The following is a 21485-nucleotide window of genomic DNA, read 5'->3' as shown; positions in this document are numbered from 1 at the left end:
AAAAAAATTATCTAAACTATATTCAGTTGTTATAAAAATAAATTCATGAAATTCGAAATGAAAAACTCACGTAAAGTAATAGAGCTAAATTTTTGATATCAATCCAAATTTTGAACTATATACAATGATAATAGAATGAATGATGAACAATCATCAATAATTTGTTGGACTCTAATTTAATTCAAATGAATAGATTTTAATTATAAAAATATAATTATCAATTTTATGTGTCATAATATAATACTTAATGGTAAAGATATAAAAAAATAATAGTTTATATGTCTGTTTATTCAAATTTCTGATGCCAATTCATATCCTTAACTGCATATAATGATAGTTGATTGGACAATGAACAATTATTAATGATTTGTTGAACTCTAATTTAATTTACATGAGTGAGTATTAATTACAAGAATATAATTATCAGTTTTATGGACTATAATATAATACTTTTTATTCTCTTTTTTTTAATGATATTTTTAAGATACTTTCAATTCAATACTTTAATAATATAATATTTTTTATTTTCTTTATTCAATGGATGCTTTTAAGATTCTTTCAATACTTTAATAACATAATATTATATATATATATATATATATATATATATATATATATATATATATATATATATATATATATATATATATATATATATATGTTGAGGTAGATTTTCGTCGTTTGATCGACTAATCTTTTTTCTCGCTTTCCAACCAACTAGGTGCATAATGATTGACTCTTTCTCGTCTCCGCATCGGATGAATTACTATGATTCAACCCAACTTGGATCAATGAGTCTGGATCTAATCAGCACTTGATCGATTAAAATCGACGGAACTTGACCACCAACTAAGAACAACGGATCTAACCAAGTCAGCATTTAACCAATTTGGTTCGACATGCAACCTACGATTAGTTGGTGATATTCGGCATATAGCTAACTAATTCTTCGATGCCATACCGACTATTTGAATTCCTACATTCGAAAATTTGACGACGATTGTTTGGCACGTGCATTAACTACATACAAACATGGAGCGTAATAATTATCCATGAGCGGCCTATTACTCGACCAAAATGACGGTTAATAAGGTAACCGCCCATTAAATGTCATAATTCTCACATCCCGAATATTCAGAAATGAAAGTTATACAATAACGATATCATCTATCTATAAATATCGATAAACAATGGAGGTTTGATAATTTTTTTTTATTATAAAATTTTACTCTCATTTTTAGTTTTTTATTTTTTTTTTTTCGACTAATTTAAATATTGAAAAATTTCTTATCGTACAATTTTTGATAAGAGAATTTTTTTTTTTGTAAGTTTATTGTTATTCATTGTTTAGGCATAATAATTTTGCTTTCGATCGACTAACTGGTCGGAGATATACTGTGACAATATGTATTTTTTATTTGTATTTTTTAGATGATATATTGAAGATTGATTTTGATTAGATGATAGTGGTAGTCGATAATTTTATGATTGCATGGGCAGACTAAATTGATGAAGCGGAAGGCCCTTCGGAATCTTCGCGGGGCGCTTCCCCGTTTCCTCCTATTCATCATTCGTGCGGTCAGGTAACGTGGATGGCCCCAATTGGAAAAGAAAAATGGGGCCCAGAAAAGACAGTTGGCGTTAATGCGTGACACGTCATCTGCTGTTGTGCGATAGGACGGCGAAGGCACGCAGGCGCACGTGGCCAGCGAAGGATCTAGCGGGTTTTGTAAGAAACGTAAGAAGGCCCGAGCCGTAGCGAATTCCGGTCCCAGTGTGAGGTTGCCCATCTGGACTCCACTTGCGGGACCCGCATCCGTTTCCTCCGTGAGTCCGTCGTCGAGGCTCCTTTCCCGGGTCATAATAGTACTGCATGTCATATATTTAATATTTTTAACCTCTCGGTGGCATCTTATCTTATAAAAGGTATGGTATCTCGCGGCCTTCTCTGTCTCTTGGACACGATTCGCTCTGTACCTGCAGCCTCCATATTGCATGCACCCGGCGCAACTAGACCGCATCAAATCCCACGGTGGATAACACGCCAGGCTACCCCTTGTATTTCACCCATTTCCAATTGCGTGCTATCCACCGTGCATACGTGCAATAACTTCTCGTATTTGCATCGGTGGGTGCGGTGCGCTGAAAGCCACGAAGGATCCGGGGACCACGACCGGATCCGGGCAGTTGGTCGCGCCAGAATTCGTACAAGCATAAGAATTTATTTAGAGTGATGTCAATATGTCGAAACTCGAAAATACGAGCACCGTTCCTTTCACAGCATGGACGAAGGAAAGCCATGTGCCAGGTAAGGGTGCCCGGGGAGAAGCAGCTCCGGCTTCCTTTTTAGACTTTTACCTTTCTTTCTGTTTCTCTTGCAAAAGAAAGGTTGTACCTGCTGCGCCGATGGATCGCGCGCTGCATGGAACGCAAAGCACTCGAATTTCTTCCTTCCGCCGTCTGCATAAATCTCGAAGCGGCCAACGCACGATCCAACAGTTGTCGTCGCGAGAGAAGGTTAATCATTCCCTCACGTGCGAGATACAACCGGAACTCATGTCAACCAATCAAACATCACGGACGTGAGCATGCATCGACCATCATCCTCTAGATCTGCCGCATCATTGTAGGGTTGAAAGCAGATCGATCCGTCTTTGGATCAAATTTTGAACTAGATTCAAAATAGTATAGATCGGATTTGGATCTAATTATAGAATCCGTTTATCTTTCAAATTGGGCTCGAATATATTTTTGATTCGATTTGGGTCCAGTCCTAGTCCGAATTCAAATTCGATCAATAATCTGAATATTCGATCCGAGCTTGATCCCTAGTCCAATGGATTTAGCTATTTAGTATGAGTCATGATTCATAAGTTAGTCCTATTCTAATCAATTAGCCAATCCACTAATTGTTTTTAACTTTAAGGCTCAAAGTTTTATTTTGTCACCCATTGTCATTTTGTCTCGAAGAGCCTTAGTTCGATCCGTCCGAATATTAGGGCAAATAAAATTCCTCTTTCTATCTTTCGATCTTCCTCCATCGCTGACGATGGTATTTTTGTGAATCCTGACTCCAAGTGAAGAGGAGGGGAAGATGGCGATGAAGAAGATGGAGATGAAGTTGATAGAGAACACGACGAGCACATAGGTGATGTTTTTGAAGCAGAGAAGTAGACTTCTGGAGAAGGTATTCAAGCTCTTGGTCTTTTGCGATGTTAAGGTTGCCAACATCATCTTCTCTCTTGGAAGAAAGCTAAATGAGTTCTCGAGCACCAAGTTCGGCATCATCTCTCCCTCCTTTTTCTTTCTTTCGATTTTTTACTGCTCTTCGATCTCTTCTCCTGATTGATCATGTCCATCTATATTCTTGATGTTTTGAAGGTTAAAACTCCCCCCCACCCCCCACCCCACAAAAAAAAAAAAAAAAAAAAAAGCCCACCTACATTTCTTTCCATCCTCACTCTCCAGGAACCCATAATCCTCCGGCATCATTATTGTGTTATAATTTTCTTTCATCCTTTCATTCAAATCTCATAAAACTCTAGTTTAAATATTAAAAAAAAAAATCAAAAAGGGTTCTTGATTGTTTGCACCATAGTATGCTATGTGGTTTTATCATCACGAACCGTGATTCCATGGTTGTCTAGAAAATTCCTGCATTTTTTTCTTTAGAGATGCATTCCTTGATCTTCCATAAAGTAATTCGGGCTGGGCTCAGGCTTGGATACAGCCCATATCTCAATTTGAAATTTTAAACGTTTAAAATCTAAGCCTGGCCCAATGCCCGAAAAAATAATTGAAGCGGACTTAGGTAGGAGTGTGGCCCAGCCCAGTTTGGCCCATTTCTTGCCCTGCCTGATCGCATGGCTTATTGTGTCCCTTTTGAACTGAAACTCCCGGGATAGTTTAAACAAGTTCACTAATTCTCTGGGATGCCAAGTTTCCTGGGTTAAACTGTTTGGGATGACCCACATTGGCTGAGTGCTTTCCCTTTATTTGCATATAGAACAGACGCACTCACACATATAATTGAGCGTTAAATGTTCAGATCAATCATGCTTCTTTTCACGTAGGTTTTGCTTGTTCTGTCTTTGGGCCTTTTCTTTTTGTAATTACAATTTTTCAATTACTAATTCTCTTTCTTGTACAATTAAGGTATGCATTACAGCTGCTTGGACAAACCTGGAATGGTCATGGCACATAGAACATCTGACATCATAGAACATCGGGCATTTGTTTATCACTGGCTAAAGCCTGATTAGCTGCATAGAAGATTAGCATTTGTCGACTGTTAATCAATTTAAGAGAGTGGAAAACTAACAAATTTATTTCATTTCTTGGGCTCAATGGATGGTTCGATCAGCTCCAACATATGTACAGTAATCAGTAGCAAATCTAAGATGAGCAGAAGCCTATAAATTGTGCTGCCATCTCTGTTACGTGAAGTCAGATCTTGCCTAAATGTTGCAGGAATGGACCTTCTTTCTTGAATCTTAAACCTTAGATCAAATCTACTTTTTCCAGATCTGTTCTACAGCTCTGGTAATTCAGCTGAACCTTGCACATCCTGCTACCAACCAAAGCTATTTCATGTTAAAAAAATATTTGAAACCTACCTACCTGCCATTATACATGCTTCAAGACAGAATAGTATTTCTGAACTTCGAATACGACTCAGACAATTTGCCATTTATTTCCAACTCATTTACTTGCAAACTGAACTACTTCTGGCTTGACACTCTTTCCTTTACATGAAACTTAATGTCTTTTACTGATCCATACTCGAAAGGTGCCATGAACGGGCAATATTAAATCATGTGGGCTATGCTCCAGACATCAGTCATGGTGTGCTGATGGAAATGGCAGAGCATAGGAGAGACTTCGAGAAGAAAACAAAGCCCATTATAGATACCTTGAGAAACTATCAACACTTGCCACCTATATAATGTCTTTTCCCCTTAAATTTCTAATAGTGTGCAAGTGATACATATAGACTTTAATGCATTCTTCATTTATTCAGGATAAAGCTCTTGCTGCATTAGCGGTTGTGGATAAGAAAAGACAAGATGCAGCTGCGGAGAAGTATCTTGAAGAAATCTTGAATTCTGCACCAACCACGCCTGACTGACATGTATGTGAAACGATTAACTGAGCTCCCATGACATGTTTCGTTCTTTCTTTCCTTTCTTTTTTCTGAAAAGAAAAAAAAAAAAAATGTTATCAGCATGTATTCAGCATCAACATTATAACTACTAGATGGTGAATTTCGGGTCATCTGACTGGTTTGCGAGAAAGGATAAAACTTACATTTGAATCATATTGGAGGATAAGAAATGAATTGTAGCTCATTATTGATACGATCAAGCCAATTATACAACACAATCAAGTTACTTAATGTGGGTCCTGTAATATGATTGAGTCCAAAGTTGAAGTCCCAGTCAAAGCGTGCATTTCGATTAATGCTAACAATAGAAAATCATCAGATCAGTTTGAGTCGTCATAATCTAAAATTTTAGATGTAATTATTAGTGAAACGCCATATTTGACTTTCAATTTGATTTAGTTATGATTTTATCTAAATTTGTGCATGAACTCTCGTTCCCATCATTTCTCTAAAACTACTTCTTGCCTGCATCTATACCTAATCCTGCTACATTCCCCCTCTCAATTTATGCAACTGTTGGTTTTTATCCCTCCTTAATAAAGATGGCCCAATAAATGACGAGTTTGATGCCAAACCATATGAAGAAACTCAAGAGAGGAAGAAGATTTGCAAAGATATTTTAGATCAGTAGGCTCAGCATCTTAGTCGACTCAGTCTGTTACTGGGTCGACTAAGTTCAAAATAGGTCGGCCCAATTTCAGGATGGGGTGACTATATCTGAGAGAGAATTTTACAGAGAGCAATATTTTTCGACTTCTAACACGATATACTCTTTGAGTCGACTCAGTGCTTTTGTGAACCGACTTAGTTTCAGGTTAGTCGACTTAGCTGACTCAGTATCGTAACGTAGTTTAGGCCTAGTCTGCTTAGGGTTTCGAGGCTTGTTTAAAAGGGGTCATGAGAGCTTTGTTGTGTGTGACTTTTGAGTGGCATAAAGAGTCTTTCTTGAAGAAAAAAAAAATCTATTTTGTGTGTAATAGATTTTTGCCCTCCATTTATTTTTGAGGGATACTACTTGTAACCATCCTTGTATTGGATCTTTTGGAAATAGTGATTTGTTTGCCTTCATGTCTTAGTTTTTTTTCGGTTCAGATTTTTCCACATAAAATCTTGGTGTTTTATTATTTTTCTTCTACCCTATTTACTTTGTCTCTGTGATATTCTCTCCTCTTCCTCCCAACAGCAACCATATAAGGCTTCCAAACAAATCATTGTTTCAGGTTATCGAGCAACATTTACAACCCTGCTCATGGGTTAATGAATGTATCCTAAGATGCAACTTTAAAATTTGTAATTTGGTAGACATTCTCATCTAATTCACTCCTTCATCTTCAGGAAAGACTCCTTAGAAAGCAGCTTATCAAGAGCGGCAAGAAAAAAAGAAAAATTCCCAATAGACTCTTCAGTTTATTTTCCTATAATACATCTAGGAGGTGCTTGGATGTTTTGATATGCTACACAATTGTAGCTTGCTGAAGTATCTCCAAAGTGCTGGTAGATACTGTATATTTCAGAAGAAGAGACGTAAAAGGGAAGGATACATACAGATGGGAGACATCTACGTTCTTACTTGACCTCTTATCCATTTGAATTAGGGTCCGTTGGTCACCTTTTAAATTGATTGTGACATCTGCATATGTGGATAAAAGTGGGATATTCCAATTCTGCTTCCACTGCTGCAATATTACAATAGCTGATTGGATGCTTATTGCTTGAGCTTGCCATGCCTTGTAAAGCACTGCATGCTATGCTTAAGTTGGTACACTTTATGCAACCTTCCGACTTAATCCTATAGGCGAGATTGTGTCGACATTTGTTGCTCTTTAGATATAGGGAGGAAGAATTTGGACAGGTGTTTCCTCAATCCTTATTTTGGACCTTGATCTAAGTTAATTGGCCTTCACATTATTTATAAACTTGTCAAGAACTTTTCTTAATTTATGGACACCATTTGAAACTGCAGCTAAGCAGTCAGACAATCATCAATTTATATATTTTATAGCTGTATGCTTTTTGTTGTGCGGCCGGTTGTCTTGGAAAAGTATTCACTTTGCATGGTAAACTCCATCTTTCCTGCAATGTTGAGTGCTGATTTTGGTCGTCTTCTGGTTTGACCTGTTCTATGTTCACTACCTACTTACTTAGATCCCAGCAACGTGCTGAATTGTTATGAATGTACAAAGATAGTTGCGAAAAGTAGTGCACTCAGAAAAGATCAGGTTCATTATTAATATGGCTTTTAAAAATGATGTCATACACATATCTGAATAACAAGGATTGTCAACAGAAGGACTAAGAAATGTATAAACTGAAAGTTAATATGTGATTATGTTTTCTAGAAGAAAAACAACAATCTCCTTTTAGAAGTAATTAATTAGATCTTTTAACGAAAACACTGTAGCTAGCATTGGAATTCTACAAGCTCCATGCTAGCTGTTTTACACTGGAAAACATCATTCTTTATCTACTTAAGAGGGATGATTAGTGACCACATCAGTAAATTTATGGATATGAGTCACATATGCTGATGTTTAAATCCATTGCATGAAATTACATGAAGATAATTCGTACATCACGTTTTATGGGTGTGAGAAATGAACAAAATCCATACCTATCAGATAGAAGATTTAATGGAGAAGCATGCTCAAAATTGGTTTTTCTCCGTCTATTTCCAAGCAATGGAGCACTCGACTAGTTAGCTCAGAGGGAATCGCCGATCTGCGCGGTAGTTGTAAATCAAGTAGTTCCTCTGCACCCATCAAATCTTGTCTCGGCTGGTCGAGTCCAGGTCTTAATTCAACCAGGCCAGGAACTGGACAAAGATTTTGTTGACCCACAGCTAGATGCATCCGAGAACCAAAAACATGAAGAGGACTTGGCTCCTGTCGGTTCTCACCAGCCCGTTCCTCATCACCCGGTTTTGATCACCATCAGAAAGGACAGAATAGATCATCATATATATATATATAGGTGGAAGGTTTGCAAGACATGTTAAGCATTTGCGTATATATTGTTAGAGGACTCTCGCATGACATGCTTGGGGTTCCCGAGAACGGAAAAGGTGTGAAAATTTCTGCAGGGATCGAACCAGAGGTGGAATCGCTGCTCTTTGTTCCCCTCGCCCTGGGTGAAGACATTAATATGGAGCGGGCAAGGGTCCCCACCGAGGATTCCAAGGAACTCAGAAGTCGATTTCATCATGGATCGATGGGTCCCTGTGAAGATAGCTGCATGCATGAATCAACTCATTAGCTGTCAGAAAATGAACTTCTAGGTGGTCTTAGTTACATGATTGGTTGTGGATTCTTGAGGATGGAGTAGCTACAGAAGTCCTTCGTTGGATCAAACCATAGGTGATTGGGTGAACACGTTGGTACGGAGGATGCATGGATCCCCATCGAGGTTACCGAGGAATTCAAAGTCGATCTCATCACGCGTTATGTGAATCAGATGCATGCGAAAGTCTCGGTTACAACGAAACATGGCCAAAATCATAGAAAGAGGAAGACATGGACGCTAAGATGGCGATCACTTACATGGTACGGTGTGACTTCCCACGGACAAGTCTGCATCTCAAACTTGAATGCCTCATTTTTTTTTTTTACCAAAAAAAAAAAATAAAGAGGTATTCATTCTTGGATTGGAAGCAGGAGCCAACGGCCTTGTCGAGGGAAAGGGCGAGGCCGTCGCCCCAAGTGATATCCATCTCTTGGTAGAAGTTGCCGGCAAGGGCAGTGGTCATGGAAGAGATTACAGCAGCCAAAGTATACATTGAACTAGAAAAGGAGACGGCCATTGGCTTGCTTGGAGAAAACGAATGGTTACTTTAGCGCGACAATTTGTATGGATGGGAGAAGAGAGAGAGAGTCTCTGATGGCTGTAATAGTGTGGTGGTAGGGGAGAGTGGAACGTATTAATAATTAGACGGGTAGAGAAATTCTTGGTGCACAGTAGGTGGTGTAGATAATCCGACGTGGAACGCACTGTCTTATTTCATTGGTCTACGTAGTTATCATTTTTCAATGTATATGTAATGTCTGTAGATTTATTTTTTCGTTTAAAATTTTGAATGACGAAAATATTTATGTTCTTTGAAAAAATTATGACATTTTATGTCCATATTATGACATCTTGGATTTAGAAAGTCATAATTTTTATCCACAGTATGTCATAATATACATAGGATATCATAATTTTTTTCAAAGGACAAGAACATTTTCATCATTCCAAATTTTCAAACGAAAAAGTAAAGCTGCAAGCATTAAATGCGAGTTAGAAAGTGGTCGAACAAAAATACCCCTTCCATATTATGACTTCCTATACGCGCGAAGACATAATATGCCACAGAATGTCATAATATACCACAAAATACTATAATTTTGTTTAATACAGAATATTATAATATGATGCAAGATCTCATAATTTTTTTTCAAAAAGCAGGAGTACTTTTGTCATTCAAAATTTTCAAATGAAAAGAGAAACTATAGATATTAAATGTGCGTTGGAAAGTAGTGACTATATATATGAACTAATTGGATAAGATGGTGCACTCTATGTCTGATTTTTTGCACCACCCACGATGCATAAAGAATTTTATGAACGGATAATATAATGAGTAACGTGGCCTGTTATCTACGGTGGAATTTGGCATGGTCCATTGGACCTTATCCAAGTAATAAATCAAAAGGTGGAAAGAGGGGGACATGGAGGACTTGAGAAGGGGGCTTGGAGAAAGGTGGTGGAAGGCTCGAAAGTATCAGTCATCATGAAATAGATGGCATCAACAAATTAAAATAGAGGGAGAATAGAATACGATACCATGTTGTAGGCTGCTTTATTGAAGGATAGCAGGTTGGCTTAATTTTAAGAGTCGGTTCTTTGGAGGATAAATATCGTGAGAAAGTGGTTGAATTTTTTATTGATCAATTTATCTATTTTTTCATATTTTTTTAGATAGATAAATTATTTTTTAATAAATAATATTTATCGATGAAATAGAGAAAAAGTCTTTTTGATTTGGGAGATGAATAAATTATTTTTTCATCAATCGAAAAAATAATTTTTTTTATTTTTAATATATCTTTAATCTAACAATAATAATATATAATACTATCTTATATATAATATAATATAATATTATTATTAAATAATAATTTTTATTATTTTCATATAATATATTATTATAATAATATAATACTATAGTTTATTATCTTATTATATGATTATAATATAATATTAATATCTTATATTATTATAATAAATATAATATAATATATTATATTATTAAATATATTAATATTTATATAATAAAGGGTATTATGAAAAATATGGATGAATCTCAGTAATTTATCTAAAAAATTGATAATAAAAAAAAAATAAATAACAAATTTTCGAATCATTTTTGAACATATAAAAAATATTAAAATTTATTTTTTATTTAAATATTATTTAAAAATATTTATCTAAAAAATATAAATATTTGAATAAATTTTTTATAAGTATTCTATAAATAACGTACTGCGATGCGGATGCTGTTTCCTGGAGCAGCGTTACACCTGCCTCAAGTGTCTGGATGAGAAGAGCCGTGCCGTATTAAACAGAATTGTTAACAGGAGGATGACAAAAATTTCTGTCGTGTCACCTGATGTCACAGATGTGGCGGACTAATTTTAAGTAGGATTCTGACGCCAATATATGAACCCGTTTTGGACATAGTCTACAGTTCTGATCTGTTCCTGTGTGCCACTGTTGTTCCTTTCCAGCATTCTTTGCTTTGATCTCTTTTACAAGCGGCTCTAGACCTCATTGGGTTCATTAGTTTATTCTCTATGGCCCATCAACTGCCTCGTAAGAGCGTACTGGGTTCTTTTTGGTGTAAGCGCGTACTGGGTTCCACGCATTCGTCTGCATGTAAACCTTTTTCAACACCAAATCTTTGACTTAATAATTTAGTGTTTGGTCTCTTGGACGGTTGACTGCTGGCATTTTCCTTCCCACAAGCTTTGTTCCTCATGATGGAGGGGGCTGGGTGGGTGGGGAACGGGGATCCCGCCTGCCACCTGCAACACCTCAATGATAGCCCCGGATTAAGCAATTGTAAGGACCGGACGGCAACTTATATAGCTCAAAGGGTACCAAAAAAATATATATACTTGTAACCCCGAATTTTGATGTTTTTGTTGGACTGATTCTGGCTTAAGCTCATCCGAATATGGTTTACACTAACACATATCCGGATTTATTTTATTTATTTAATTTAATTCAAATTTTAAGGATAATGATGGAATATTTTTTTATGATGGTTATGATGAGAATAATTTTTATAATCCTATTTGAGATAGCACTCATTTTAATCTCTTCGGTTGTCTTGTAGTATAAATTGACATATTATGGTCTTGGTTTTCAACTCATCCAAGAGTGTTTGTGAAATCCTCTCCAATGATCTATTCATGCTACGCGTAATAAGATTTGCGCCAGAGACCAACAAATGGCTCCATCCTAATGTAGGTGATTCTTTTATCTAATGTAGTTCAACATCGTGGTATCACAGTTGTTAGACTGTTGGGCATGCGTGGACATTGAAGCCTTTTATTTTCTTGCTAAATTAGATATCGTCCATCAAGATTCCTTGGAATAGACCAGGAACCTACCACTACTGTGGTGGCTACATATTTTTCCTTTGCTTCTATTACACTGTTTTTGATGTTCGATCAAAAATCCACCCCACGGCAATCTCCATCCACAGGAGGATTGCTGGGGTCAAGGCTGACGACCTAGCCCCCATCCTTTTAGTAGACAATCGAAATTGGATGCGAAAAGGACAAGCTAAATTAGACTTTGATATTGAGAAAAATGCTGCCGCGATGAAACCTGAGAAGAAAGAAAACATAACGAGGAATTCTTAGAAAACCTCGGAAAGATGATGACAACAACTCATTCTCATCTTTTGGAGTTTATGGTGGCCAAGCCTCTTAGCCGCCTCAGAGAAAACGTACGCAAGGGACCACCATGTGTCCAGTGTACCAGTCATCTTAAGTAAAATCACATGATTGGTGATTGGTGGATTTCGTCCACTCTGTAATTTCGTAAATAGACGTAATCTGAATGTTTTAATACTTTAGAGCTGACTGGAATTTATCAACATTATTATCATATATACCTCGTTCTTGATCTCTACTATCTTCAGTGTAGGAAAATGTATAATTAAAAGTTGCCTTCTTCATGTCCGTGCTTGGCGACCGGGCTGTATCTGTGGTAATTGAGCGTGGAAATTTTTTTAACATTTCTGTGGTAAGATTGGTGCACTCCTATAGTTGTTCTGAAAGAAGAACACCTGCTTAAGTAGTGCAATTACTATCAAGATATACTTCCACACCAACTAATCTTCCATGATTTATTATGGGTTCTCTTGTCATGGTTGCTTCAGCTCCAGGTAGCTATAGGTAGTACTAGAAAATCATATATTGCATGCGTCATGGCATAGAACTTTGGTGTCCGAACCAGAGATACGGCTAGACTTCAGCCATGATCCGTCTTGAATCAGTTGCTTACTCCTACTCCGATCGTTGATTCATATATTGATTTCTGACTTCATCATCAATATTTCCTGCATGACTCACCAACCCACACTTAGGCCTTTGATCGTCACATTGGCGATCGATCTCCATCTTCCCACGTATCAAGTCGCTAATCTACACATTGGCTGTTGGCTCATCATCAAAATGATCTTTAGATATCGGGCATCGAATCAGGTTCCAGATTCTGACTTTGATCCAGACATCTACTGCTGATCCTTAACTCCAGCAATACATGTGGAAAGCCACCAAGCTACACTCCGTCCGACCCTTACTTTGATCGCTATCTTCGAAAATGTTGGCAGGCGAAAATGTTGGCAGGAAACCTCCGTATAATCTTTTCAAATTATACTATAGTTGGGAGCAACTGGTTACATGTTAGATAAGGCAACCACAATCGCTCAATTTTGAGAAATCAGATCGAAGATCTCGGGATAATGCATTTAAAGGAGTCAGAATGGCCTCCAATTCTTCCGTCTCATACTTCTTATCTCTATAAATAAAGACAATCAAAGGATCCCCAAGGCATGCAACTCTCACACACGCTCCTTCTATTTATTCTACTGATGCCTAACTTGAGCGTTGGAAGGTCTCCGTTGAAGCCAACTGTGATCAGAGACTTATTTTGTAGATTCGATCACCTTCATTTCAGTCGGGCACCATCTTACTCCAGCTAATTTGACCCAAGCTGAGGATCTGCAACAATAGCATGTAAAAAAAAATCACATATGATTTATGTCATGCTGCGCATCATCCTAAAATTGTTTTTGAAATTATTGGTCATTGTTGCTGCTCCTCTTTGATTAGAGCGATGTGGCAGCCGGTCGGCTGGAGCGGGGGACATCGGGTGCAGCCTCTGGGTACTTACAAGAAAAGTCTGCATATCGGAAAGACTAATGGGAGGTTTTTTTACAGAAGATCCTTCGATACTTAAGTCAATCGCAGTCAGAGAGGGAGAATATAAAGGACGGAGGGTGCAAGCGAGTGAGAGAAAACTTCCTACGATGTTGGTTTTGGCCCTTTTTTATCAGGGGAGGCCTGTCAGGTGATAAGTCGCTGCTCCCCGGAGAAGTGGCTGTCAGAGAGCCAGAGATAGTGGATGTCAGGCGGTCCTGACAGGATCAATCTTTTACTAGTAGGAGAAGACTGCCAACACCGTTGGCTGTCAGATCGGGATGCCTTGCATGCCAGGGACCCTCTAGAGCTTCGATGGATCTTGCAGAGGATCGAGGCAGAGATCAAGTAAGATTGATGGTTGTTCGATGATATGGATCTCGTCGAGGTTGGATTGGAGCCGAAGTCTGTTGAGCTACCGAAGAAGCCATGCGATGTCACTCAAGTCACATGGTCCCGATGACCAAGTCACATTGCCATGTACTAGCCACATCATCAGAAAACCATAACGTTATCGGATGAACAAAATATGGTCCAACAGTAATACTTTGCAAACTACTCCATTTTCTCTCTCCAATATAAGTCCATCATGCTTTAAGGCTTTTTAAGAAGTATTGATTGGGCAATTATTTCAATTAGATCGGCTAATATTCTTGCACGGTTGGCCAAAGCGTATTATTGAAAATTGTGTGCATACATTTAACCTCCGAAGAAATCTCATGATCACATCCAAGTTTTCTAGAAGCTCTGGTATGTGGGTTTAGTTTTTTTCTTTATTTCTTTTTTTTTTTTTCAAGGGAGGCATATATTGCAGATTGCGTCTTTGAGGATTGATGACTGATGTTCATACTGGGTATAATTGATCTTGATCTTGGCTCAAAATTGTTTCTAGAAAATGTCACTGTCCACAACTCAGGCGTATGATTGGCCCCAAGCATGAAATTGATTTGATTTCGCCTCAACCAACATACTGAAACGTGCCATTATAGGTGTTCACAACACCACATGCTCAAGAATATTTTTGCCAAAAATGATTGTGGAAAAAAATTGAAGGGGAATTCTTGTTCACCTTTAGATTGTATGCATGTGATTTTATGTGGTCCCCATGGCCTTTATTCAGGATACTTGGTATTTGACTTGTTCACAAAACAGGTCACTCTGTAAATGGAAATCTAGTGATATGCAAAGAACTGTGTAAAATAACTAATTGCCTCAGAATTGATCATCTAATTAATGGCAGTCAAAAATGAATGCATGTTAAGCTTTCTGAAAGAGATAAAAACCTAAAATGTACCGCATCAATATTAAACTAATACCATGTCGATATTTGGTATATTGAATGTTAACCATGTTATTATGTATTGATACTGTAATAAAATGATATCGATGATAGTATTAGCAAGTATTTGGGAGACTTTTTTTTGTTTTTTTGCCATTCAAATTGATAAGAAGTAAGTTTGTATTTCTACTAAACCATAGAAACCCTATCTTACAGTACAAAAAAATTTCACCAAATATAGCTTTTCCAATAATTTTCTTTTTCATCCCGTCATCTATTCCTATCCGCTAACAGTATGCCTTCAACCTTCGATTATTTTTTTGATGTAAAGTCTGATTACTCCATCATTTACAGGAACCAGATGGCCGGCCCTTCATGGTGTCCAAGGCACCATTTCCTTTGTCACTGATCCGCTTGCAGGATGGACACATGGTCAGTAGTGTCGCGGCCTTTGGGACCCTTATATGGAAGGGGCACCCAGGCTCCATTGCCCTCAGCTCCTCCAGTTCTCTCTTCAGCCTCCGGTTCTCGATTCTTAGGTTTTCGCAGTACTTCTTAAGGAACTCGCAATCCACCTCAGTCTGCTTCAATTTAGTCCTGCACGCATGCAATCCAAATCCATCAAAACGTCATAGCTTGCATCTCTTGTTTCATGTCCGCGTATGAACCTTACGTTCTTGGCCATGTAACAGAGGGATGCTAATATTGCCACCAAATGAAAGCATAGATTAATGATGGATATATTAGTACCTAGCTCTTCTATTTTGGAACCAGACTTCCACTTGACGAGGCCGGAGATTTAATTGGCCAGCCAGTTGTTGTTTCTGGGTCTTCCAAAGAGATCTATTGGTCAGCACAAAAACTAAGCTGGGGTCTGAAATATTTTGCATGAAAGATTAAAGATGGCTGATCGATATAGAATTCGGTTACCTGATTGAGGGTGTGGTGCTCCCGAAAGCGTTTTTCGAGCAACGTAAGCTGTTCTTTAGTTAGCCGGAGCTTCTTCCTCCCAACTTGGTTGCTGCCACCATCACTGATGTCCTTGGCACTCATGGTATCCTCTTCTTCATTGATGTTCTTCGACTTGTGTTGTTCTTCTCTTCTCGGCTCTTCTTCTTCTTCTTCTTCTTCCTCTTCTTCCTCTCCTTGTTTCTGTTGAGGAGGAAATAGGATGTGGAATTGAACGGGAGACTTCCCTCCACCGTTGCTACTTTGGTGAGAGCTGAAATGTCGACCACCACCTATGGCAAGTCCAAGGCCAATATTGCATTCATCTTCTTCCATGCCAAGCTATAAAGGAGAAGGTGAAGGCCTGGAGGATTTTTTTGGGTAAAGAGGGTGTGATAGCTAGGGATATGGAAAGAGAATGAGAGGGCTTTATTATATATATATAGGGGAAGGAAATGAAGAGAACGGGAGTTTCTAGTGATTTAATATAGGGATGGGGCATGCGTTGGAATGTGTCACTGTAACGCTGAGATAGAAAGGAACTCGTATAAGCGTAACATTTGTTGGATATGGAAACAACGGTCCATATCTCATTTAAGCCTACATATAATTCTTCGCGGCAGTTTCCCGGAAAGCCATCATCCGGGGAGAAATTCGTAGCAAAACAATAACACCCCTCAATTCAAGGCACACCCTCACCGCACAATTACCATCCGCTACATGAGAATAAATTACAACGTGTCGTCGGCCCTTTCACATCCCACCCTTTTGTTTTGCTATATTTTATCTTTGATGATAGGGAACGATAACAAACACCCAACCTTTGAATGATTGCGTGTAGTGGACTGGTTCTCCCAACGTCACCACCAAAACTCTAACTTGATGACTCGAGTCTATTTCTAATTAATGAATCAAAACAAGTGGCATTCATTTGCGCATCCAAAATGTAATTCCATTAGATCGATATATCTTTGGTTCCTAAAGTTTTGCCGGTTGTCTTAAATCTTCAAAATCTTATTACACCTGCAACTTTTGAAAATTTGAACCCCATTGATCCATCATTTTATCTATTGGGTCTGGTTCTTTTGCTTTAAATCCGAGCCATTTGTAGCATTCCATGCACCAATGGCAATTCTAACCTATTAGAGATCCATTGATATCGGATCATTGGGTTGTATCATTTTTGTACTTTAGATTTGATACAAAAATCATGTCCAGCCCAACCTAGGACAAAAAAGTGTTCCACCCAAACTAGGTCTAATATAAACGATTAGAAATATTAACTGTAATTTCTAGATATAACCTATCTAATTAGTTCAAATTGATTTAAACGATTAGAAATATTAACTGTAGGTTCTGGATGTAACCTATCTAACTTCAACTTGATTTTTGAACCGTGGAAGGAATAGGTTTAACGGGTATTTAAAATCTGACCTAAGTTAGCTCCCCGCACCATGTGAATGGCATTCATCTACTTTCTAGTTTCTCACCTCCATCATCTCCGAAGGGAAAATTGGGAGCGACTCCTTGTACCTGTGATCTCATGATTACCGGCAACTAAAGCCCGGTCTTGATGGTGGGACCCCAAGCCGATGCATGCACCCCAACCGTTGACAGGAGCGTCCAAATTGGGCCCACCCAACTGCAAGGCCAACCCACGAGGCAAGGGAGGCTCATGCACCACCACACGTATGAAATGTCTGGTGGTCAATGCACGTGCCACCATTGATAAGTCCCATCCACGCTGAGGTGGTTTTTTCTTGCAGCTAGCGTACAAAAGTTCCCATTTAAAAGCTTCCTTATAACTCCTAAATGTTGCATTATCCTGCGTGCATGGAATGTGGAATAAGATACGAGTAGGTTTTCGGAAGTGGAACATGACGTAAGCGGCAAGTCTGACCGTCCAAAGTTGACTAAGGTTTTCAACACCTAATCTCAGTCAGCGAGCGTGGTGACTCTTGGAAAGGAGGGATTCATGTGGAGGATAAGCCATGCATACCATCCCTTTGACTACGGTGATCATGATGTCGTATATATGTATCTCGAAGAATGCATGGAAATCATTTTGTTCATATCCGAGGACCCCAATTCTTATAAGACCTTGCAAGAAGAAAACTCTGCAAGCATTGTGAAGTTCCAACCTCTCAATCAGCTAAAACTTTCATTTTTCCCATAGCTTCTGTCTATATGCTATCAAGGAGTCTATTACTCCTGTTCATTTCAACGCATGGAGAGAGCCCTGTTGCCTAGTATTTTGTCCTATTAGGTTTACCATCACAACATTAAAATCGCAACTTATCCGGTCAAATCTAAATTAATAGTCCAGCTCATCATTTTTTCAAATCACATGAAAAAGCTAATCATGGATTTTAAAAGAGTTCATGTGTTTCGTGTACATGCATACACACATACGTACGTACATATGCATATCACTCCTACAATATCCAAAGTAGTATATTAATCTGTAATTAATAGAAAAAATTATAAAATTATATCCTCAACTTTAATCCAATTTCACTTATATTCATATATGTATTTTAAAAAATATCAAACTGATCCTTCTAATTATCAATATATTCTAATATGGTCTAACCATTTATATCCGTTAATGAAATAATGTCATCTGACTATCACATGAGATAATCACTTTATAAAATGACAAAAATAGGCTTATCTGCACCTCCTCCCTCATCATCCCTCCTCCTCCATCGCCAGCGTCCCTCTTTCTTCCGTCTCTTTCTCTCTTTCCTCTTCATCCATTTCTTTTTCTCTATAGTAACTCCCTCTACCTCCGTCCATTAATCCTCCGCTGCCTCCTCTTCCTCTTTCTCCTCCCTTTTCTCAGATTCATTGCCTCCTTTTCCATTGCTAGCATCCCTCCTTCCCCTCCTCCTTCTTCTTCCTTCCTCCTCTCCCTTTCTCACCTATTTTTTTCTTCTCTATGGTGACTCCCTCCACCTCCATATATTTTTCCACTGTCTCCCTTTCCTCCACCTCCTCTCCAAATGATCCCCTCCTCTTTCATTATTGGTACCTGTTGCAGGCAATCCCCTCGTCGTCCGATCGCTCGGGACACGCACCTGTAAGGAAAGTTCTCACTGACCGGAGATGCCTCCGGCGGGGATCCTCCAACGGTCAAGTCAGAGAGGAGACTAGGCAACAGTCAAAAAATCAGAGGCTCAACAGGAGAGAGAGAGAGCTTGAGAGCTTTTCGAGAGCTTACCCAAAGCTTGAGCTTTACCCCGTTTTATAGTAGAATGCGATATGGTCCCGCCATTAATGGTACAGACAACTGAGTTGTCAAATCATCGGAGGCTGTCAAATCGGCATGGATTGTCAGGTCATCAGGATTAACCTATGTCCTTGGCAGGACAATGCCCTAGGACGGTCGTACAGCATGTCCTTGACAGAACAACAGCCCATAGCGGTTGTACGGTATTTGGACGGGCTGATCGACTATATATTGGTATTCGACTATCGAAACGTCGGGTGACGACTCGAAAGCACTGTCGGCTGATCTGATGCCTTGTGAAAGTCGGATGTCGGCTGCCACCCTCGATAGTGAGTCGGTGATATGGGTTCGGCCGTTCGGCCGGTTGGAAACAGTGTTGGTTTGTTCGGCCGGCATGCCTTTGGTCGGATATCATCGGTAGTCGTTGTCGGAGTCGTCTGTCCGCCCAGTGGGTAGAGTCGGGCGTCGGTCGGACCATTTCGAGGATAAGTCGGCATATAGGGATCAGTCGGTTATCCCAACAGTTGTCCTCCCCACTCCTGAGTCCGATGTCGTGTTGGCCCGCATCACCACGTGGGCGATGGTCTCGGGCGAAAGGAGTGATTTTCCATCACGTCATGCCCCTTGCCGAGACATCTCCGAGTGTATAGGTCGTAGCTCCGACATACGTCGTTAGGACGTTCGGTAGGATCCAGCGAAGTTGATCAAGGTAGTCAGTGGCGTGTGCCATACTAAGGGTAGAGCAAGCCCCGATTGCAGGCCGGCGTCCTGACTGTCGTACAGGTTGCATAGGATCCGATGGTCGAGAGTCGTCCCGACTGTAGGTCAAGCATCCATCGCCCGGACCTTGGTCGGGCGTGCATGTCGGGTCGGGTGTCGGCCAATCTCCGAACGTAGCTCGTCGACACGATCATCCCGTAGAATCTGATAGTCGAGTAGCCTTTGGTTGGGCGTGCACGTCGGGTCGGGTGTCTGTCAATCCTCGAACGTAGCTCGTCGAAACGATCACCCCATAGAATCTGATAGTCGAGTAGTGTCCGACGTATTCGGACAGGATAACGATGACAAGTCGAATATCCGTTATCCGGCCCTTGGTCGGGCGTGCACGTCGGGTCGAGTGTCGGCCAATCCCCGAACGTAGCTCGTCGACACGATCATCTCCTAGAATCTGATAGTCGAGTAGTGTCCGTCGCCCGGACCTTGGTCGGGCGTGCACGTCGGGTCGGGTGTCGGCCAATCCCTGAACGTAGCATGTCGATATGATCATTCCGTAGAGTCTGATAGTTGAGTAGCGTTCGACGTATTCGGATAGGATAACGATGACAAGTCGAATATCCATTGTCCGACCCGTGGTCAGGCGTGGACATCGGGTCGGGTGTCGGCCAATCTTCGAACGTAGCATGTCGACACGATCATTCCGTAGAGTCTGATAGTCGAGTAGTGTCCGACGTATTCGGACAAGATAACGATGACAAGTCGAATATCCGTTATCCGGCCCTTGGTCAGGCGTGCACGTCGGGTCGGGTGTCGGTCAATCTCCGAACGTAGCTCGTCAACACAATCATCCCGTAGAATCTGATAGTCGAGTAGTGTCCGTCGCCCGAACCTTGGTCGGGCGTGTATGTTGGGTCGGGTGTCGGCCAATCCCCAAACGTAGCATATCGACACGATCATTCCGTAGAGTCTGATAGTCGAGTAGCGTCAGATGTATTCAGATAGGATAACGATGACAAGTCGAATATTCGTTGTCCGGTCCGTGGTTGGACGTGCACGTCGGGTCGGGTGTCGGCCAATCTCCGAACGTAGCATGTCGACACGATCATTCCGTAGAGTTTGATAGTCGAGTAGTGTCCAACGTATTCGGACAGGATAACGATGACAAGTCAAATATCCATTGTCTGGTCCTTAGTCGGACGTGCACGTCGGGTCGGGTGTCGGCCAATCACCGAACGTAGCTCATCGACACGATCATCCTGTAGAATCTGATAGTCGAGTAGTGTCCGTCGCCCGAACCTTGGTCGGGCATGCACGTCGGGTCGGGTGTCGGCCAATCTCTGAACGTAGCATGTCGACACGATCATTCCGTAGAGTCTGATAGTCGAGTAGTGTCTGACGTATTCGGACAGGATAACGATGACAAGTCGAATATCCGTTGTCCTGCCCTTGATCGGGCGTGCACGTCGGGTCGGGTGTCGGCCAATCCCCGAATGTAGCTCGTCGACACGATCATCCCATAGAATCTGATAGTCGAGTAGTGTCCGTCGTCCGGATCTTGGTCGGGCGTGCATGTCGGGTTGGGTGTCGGCCAATCTCCGAATGTAGCATGTTGACATGATCATTCCGTAGAGTCTGATAGTCGAGTAGCGTCCGACGTATTCAGATAGGATAACGATG

The 21485-nt window shown here is 40.1% G+C and overlaps 2 protein-coding genes and 1 long non-coding RNA gene across 3 annotated transcripts; 1 reads left to right on the top strand and 2 right to left on the bottom strand.

The window, feature by feature from the left end:
• The first annotated feature begins 4626 nt into the window (after window positions 1-4626).
• Window positions 4627-5128, top strand: LOC109506178 (AUGMIN subunit 1). Its single transcript, XM_019852226.2, has 2 exons — window positions 4627-4939; window positions 5020-5128. Exons 1-2 carry the CDS (start codon window positions 4854-4856, stop codon window positions 5126-5128), a joined length of 195 nt encoding a protein of 64 aa, XP_019707785.2. The 5' UTR covers window positions 4627-4853.
• Window positions 5129-7775: 2647 nt separating this feature from the next.
• On the bottom strand, window positions 7776-8939 carry LOC140851067 (uncharacterized). Its single transcript, XR_012133865.1, has 2 exons — window positions 8701-8939; window positions 7776-8391 (listed from the first exon to the last, which is right to left on the bottom strand). It is a non-coding gene; the product is annotated as an uncharacterized lncRNA (long non-coding RNA).
• Window positions 8940-15083: 6144 nt separating this feature from the next.
• Window positions 15084-16250, bottom strand: LOC105050584 (homeobox-leucine zipper protein HOX19-like). The gene is made up of 3 exons (XM_010930667.4): window positions 15842-16250; window positions 15662-15741; window positions 15084-15508 (listed from the first exon to the last, which is right to left on the bottom strand). The coding sequence occupies exons 1-3, from the start codon at window positions 16193-16195 to the stop codon at window positions 15256-15258; spliced, it is 687 nt and encodes a 228-aa protein (XP_010928969.1). The 5' UTR covers window positions 16196-16250; the 3' UTR covers window positions 15084-15255.
• Between the last annotated feature and the right edge of the window lie 5235 nt (window positions 16251-21485).

The sequence above is a fragment of the Elaeis guineensis genome, chromosome 8 (assembly GCF_000442705.2).
Source record: "Elaeis guineensis isolate ETL-2024a chromosome 8, EG11, whole genome shotgun sequence".
NCBI lineage: Eukaryota > Viridiplantae > Streptophyta > Magnoliopsida > Arecales > Arecaceae > Elaeis > Elaeis guineensis.
This window is presented reverse-complemented; position numbering and strand designations above follow the sequence as displayed.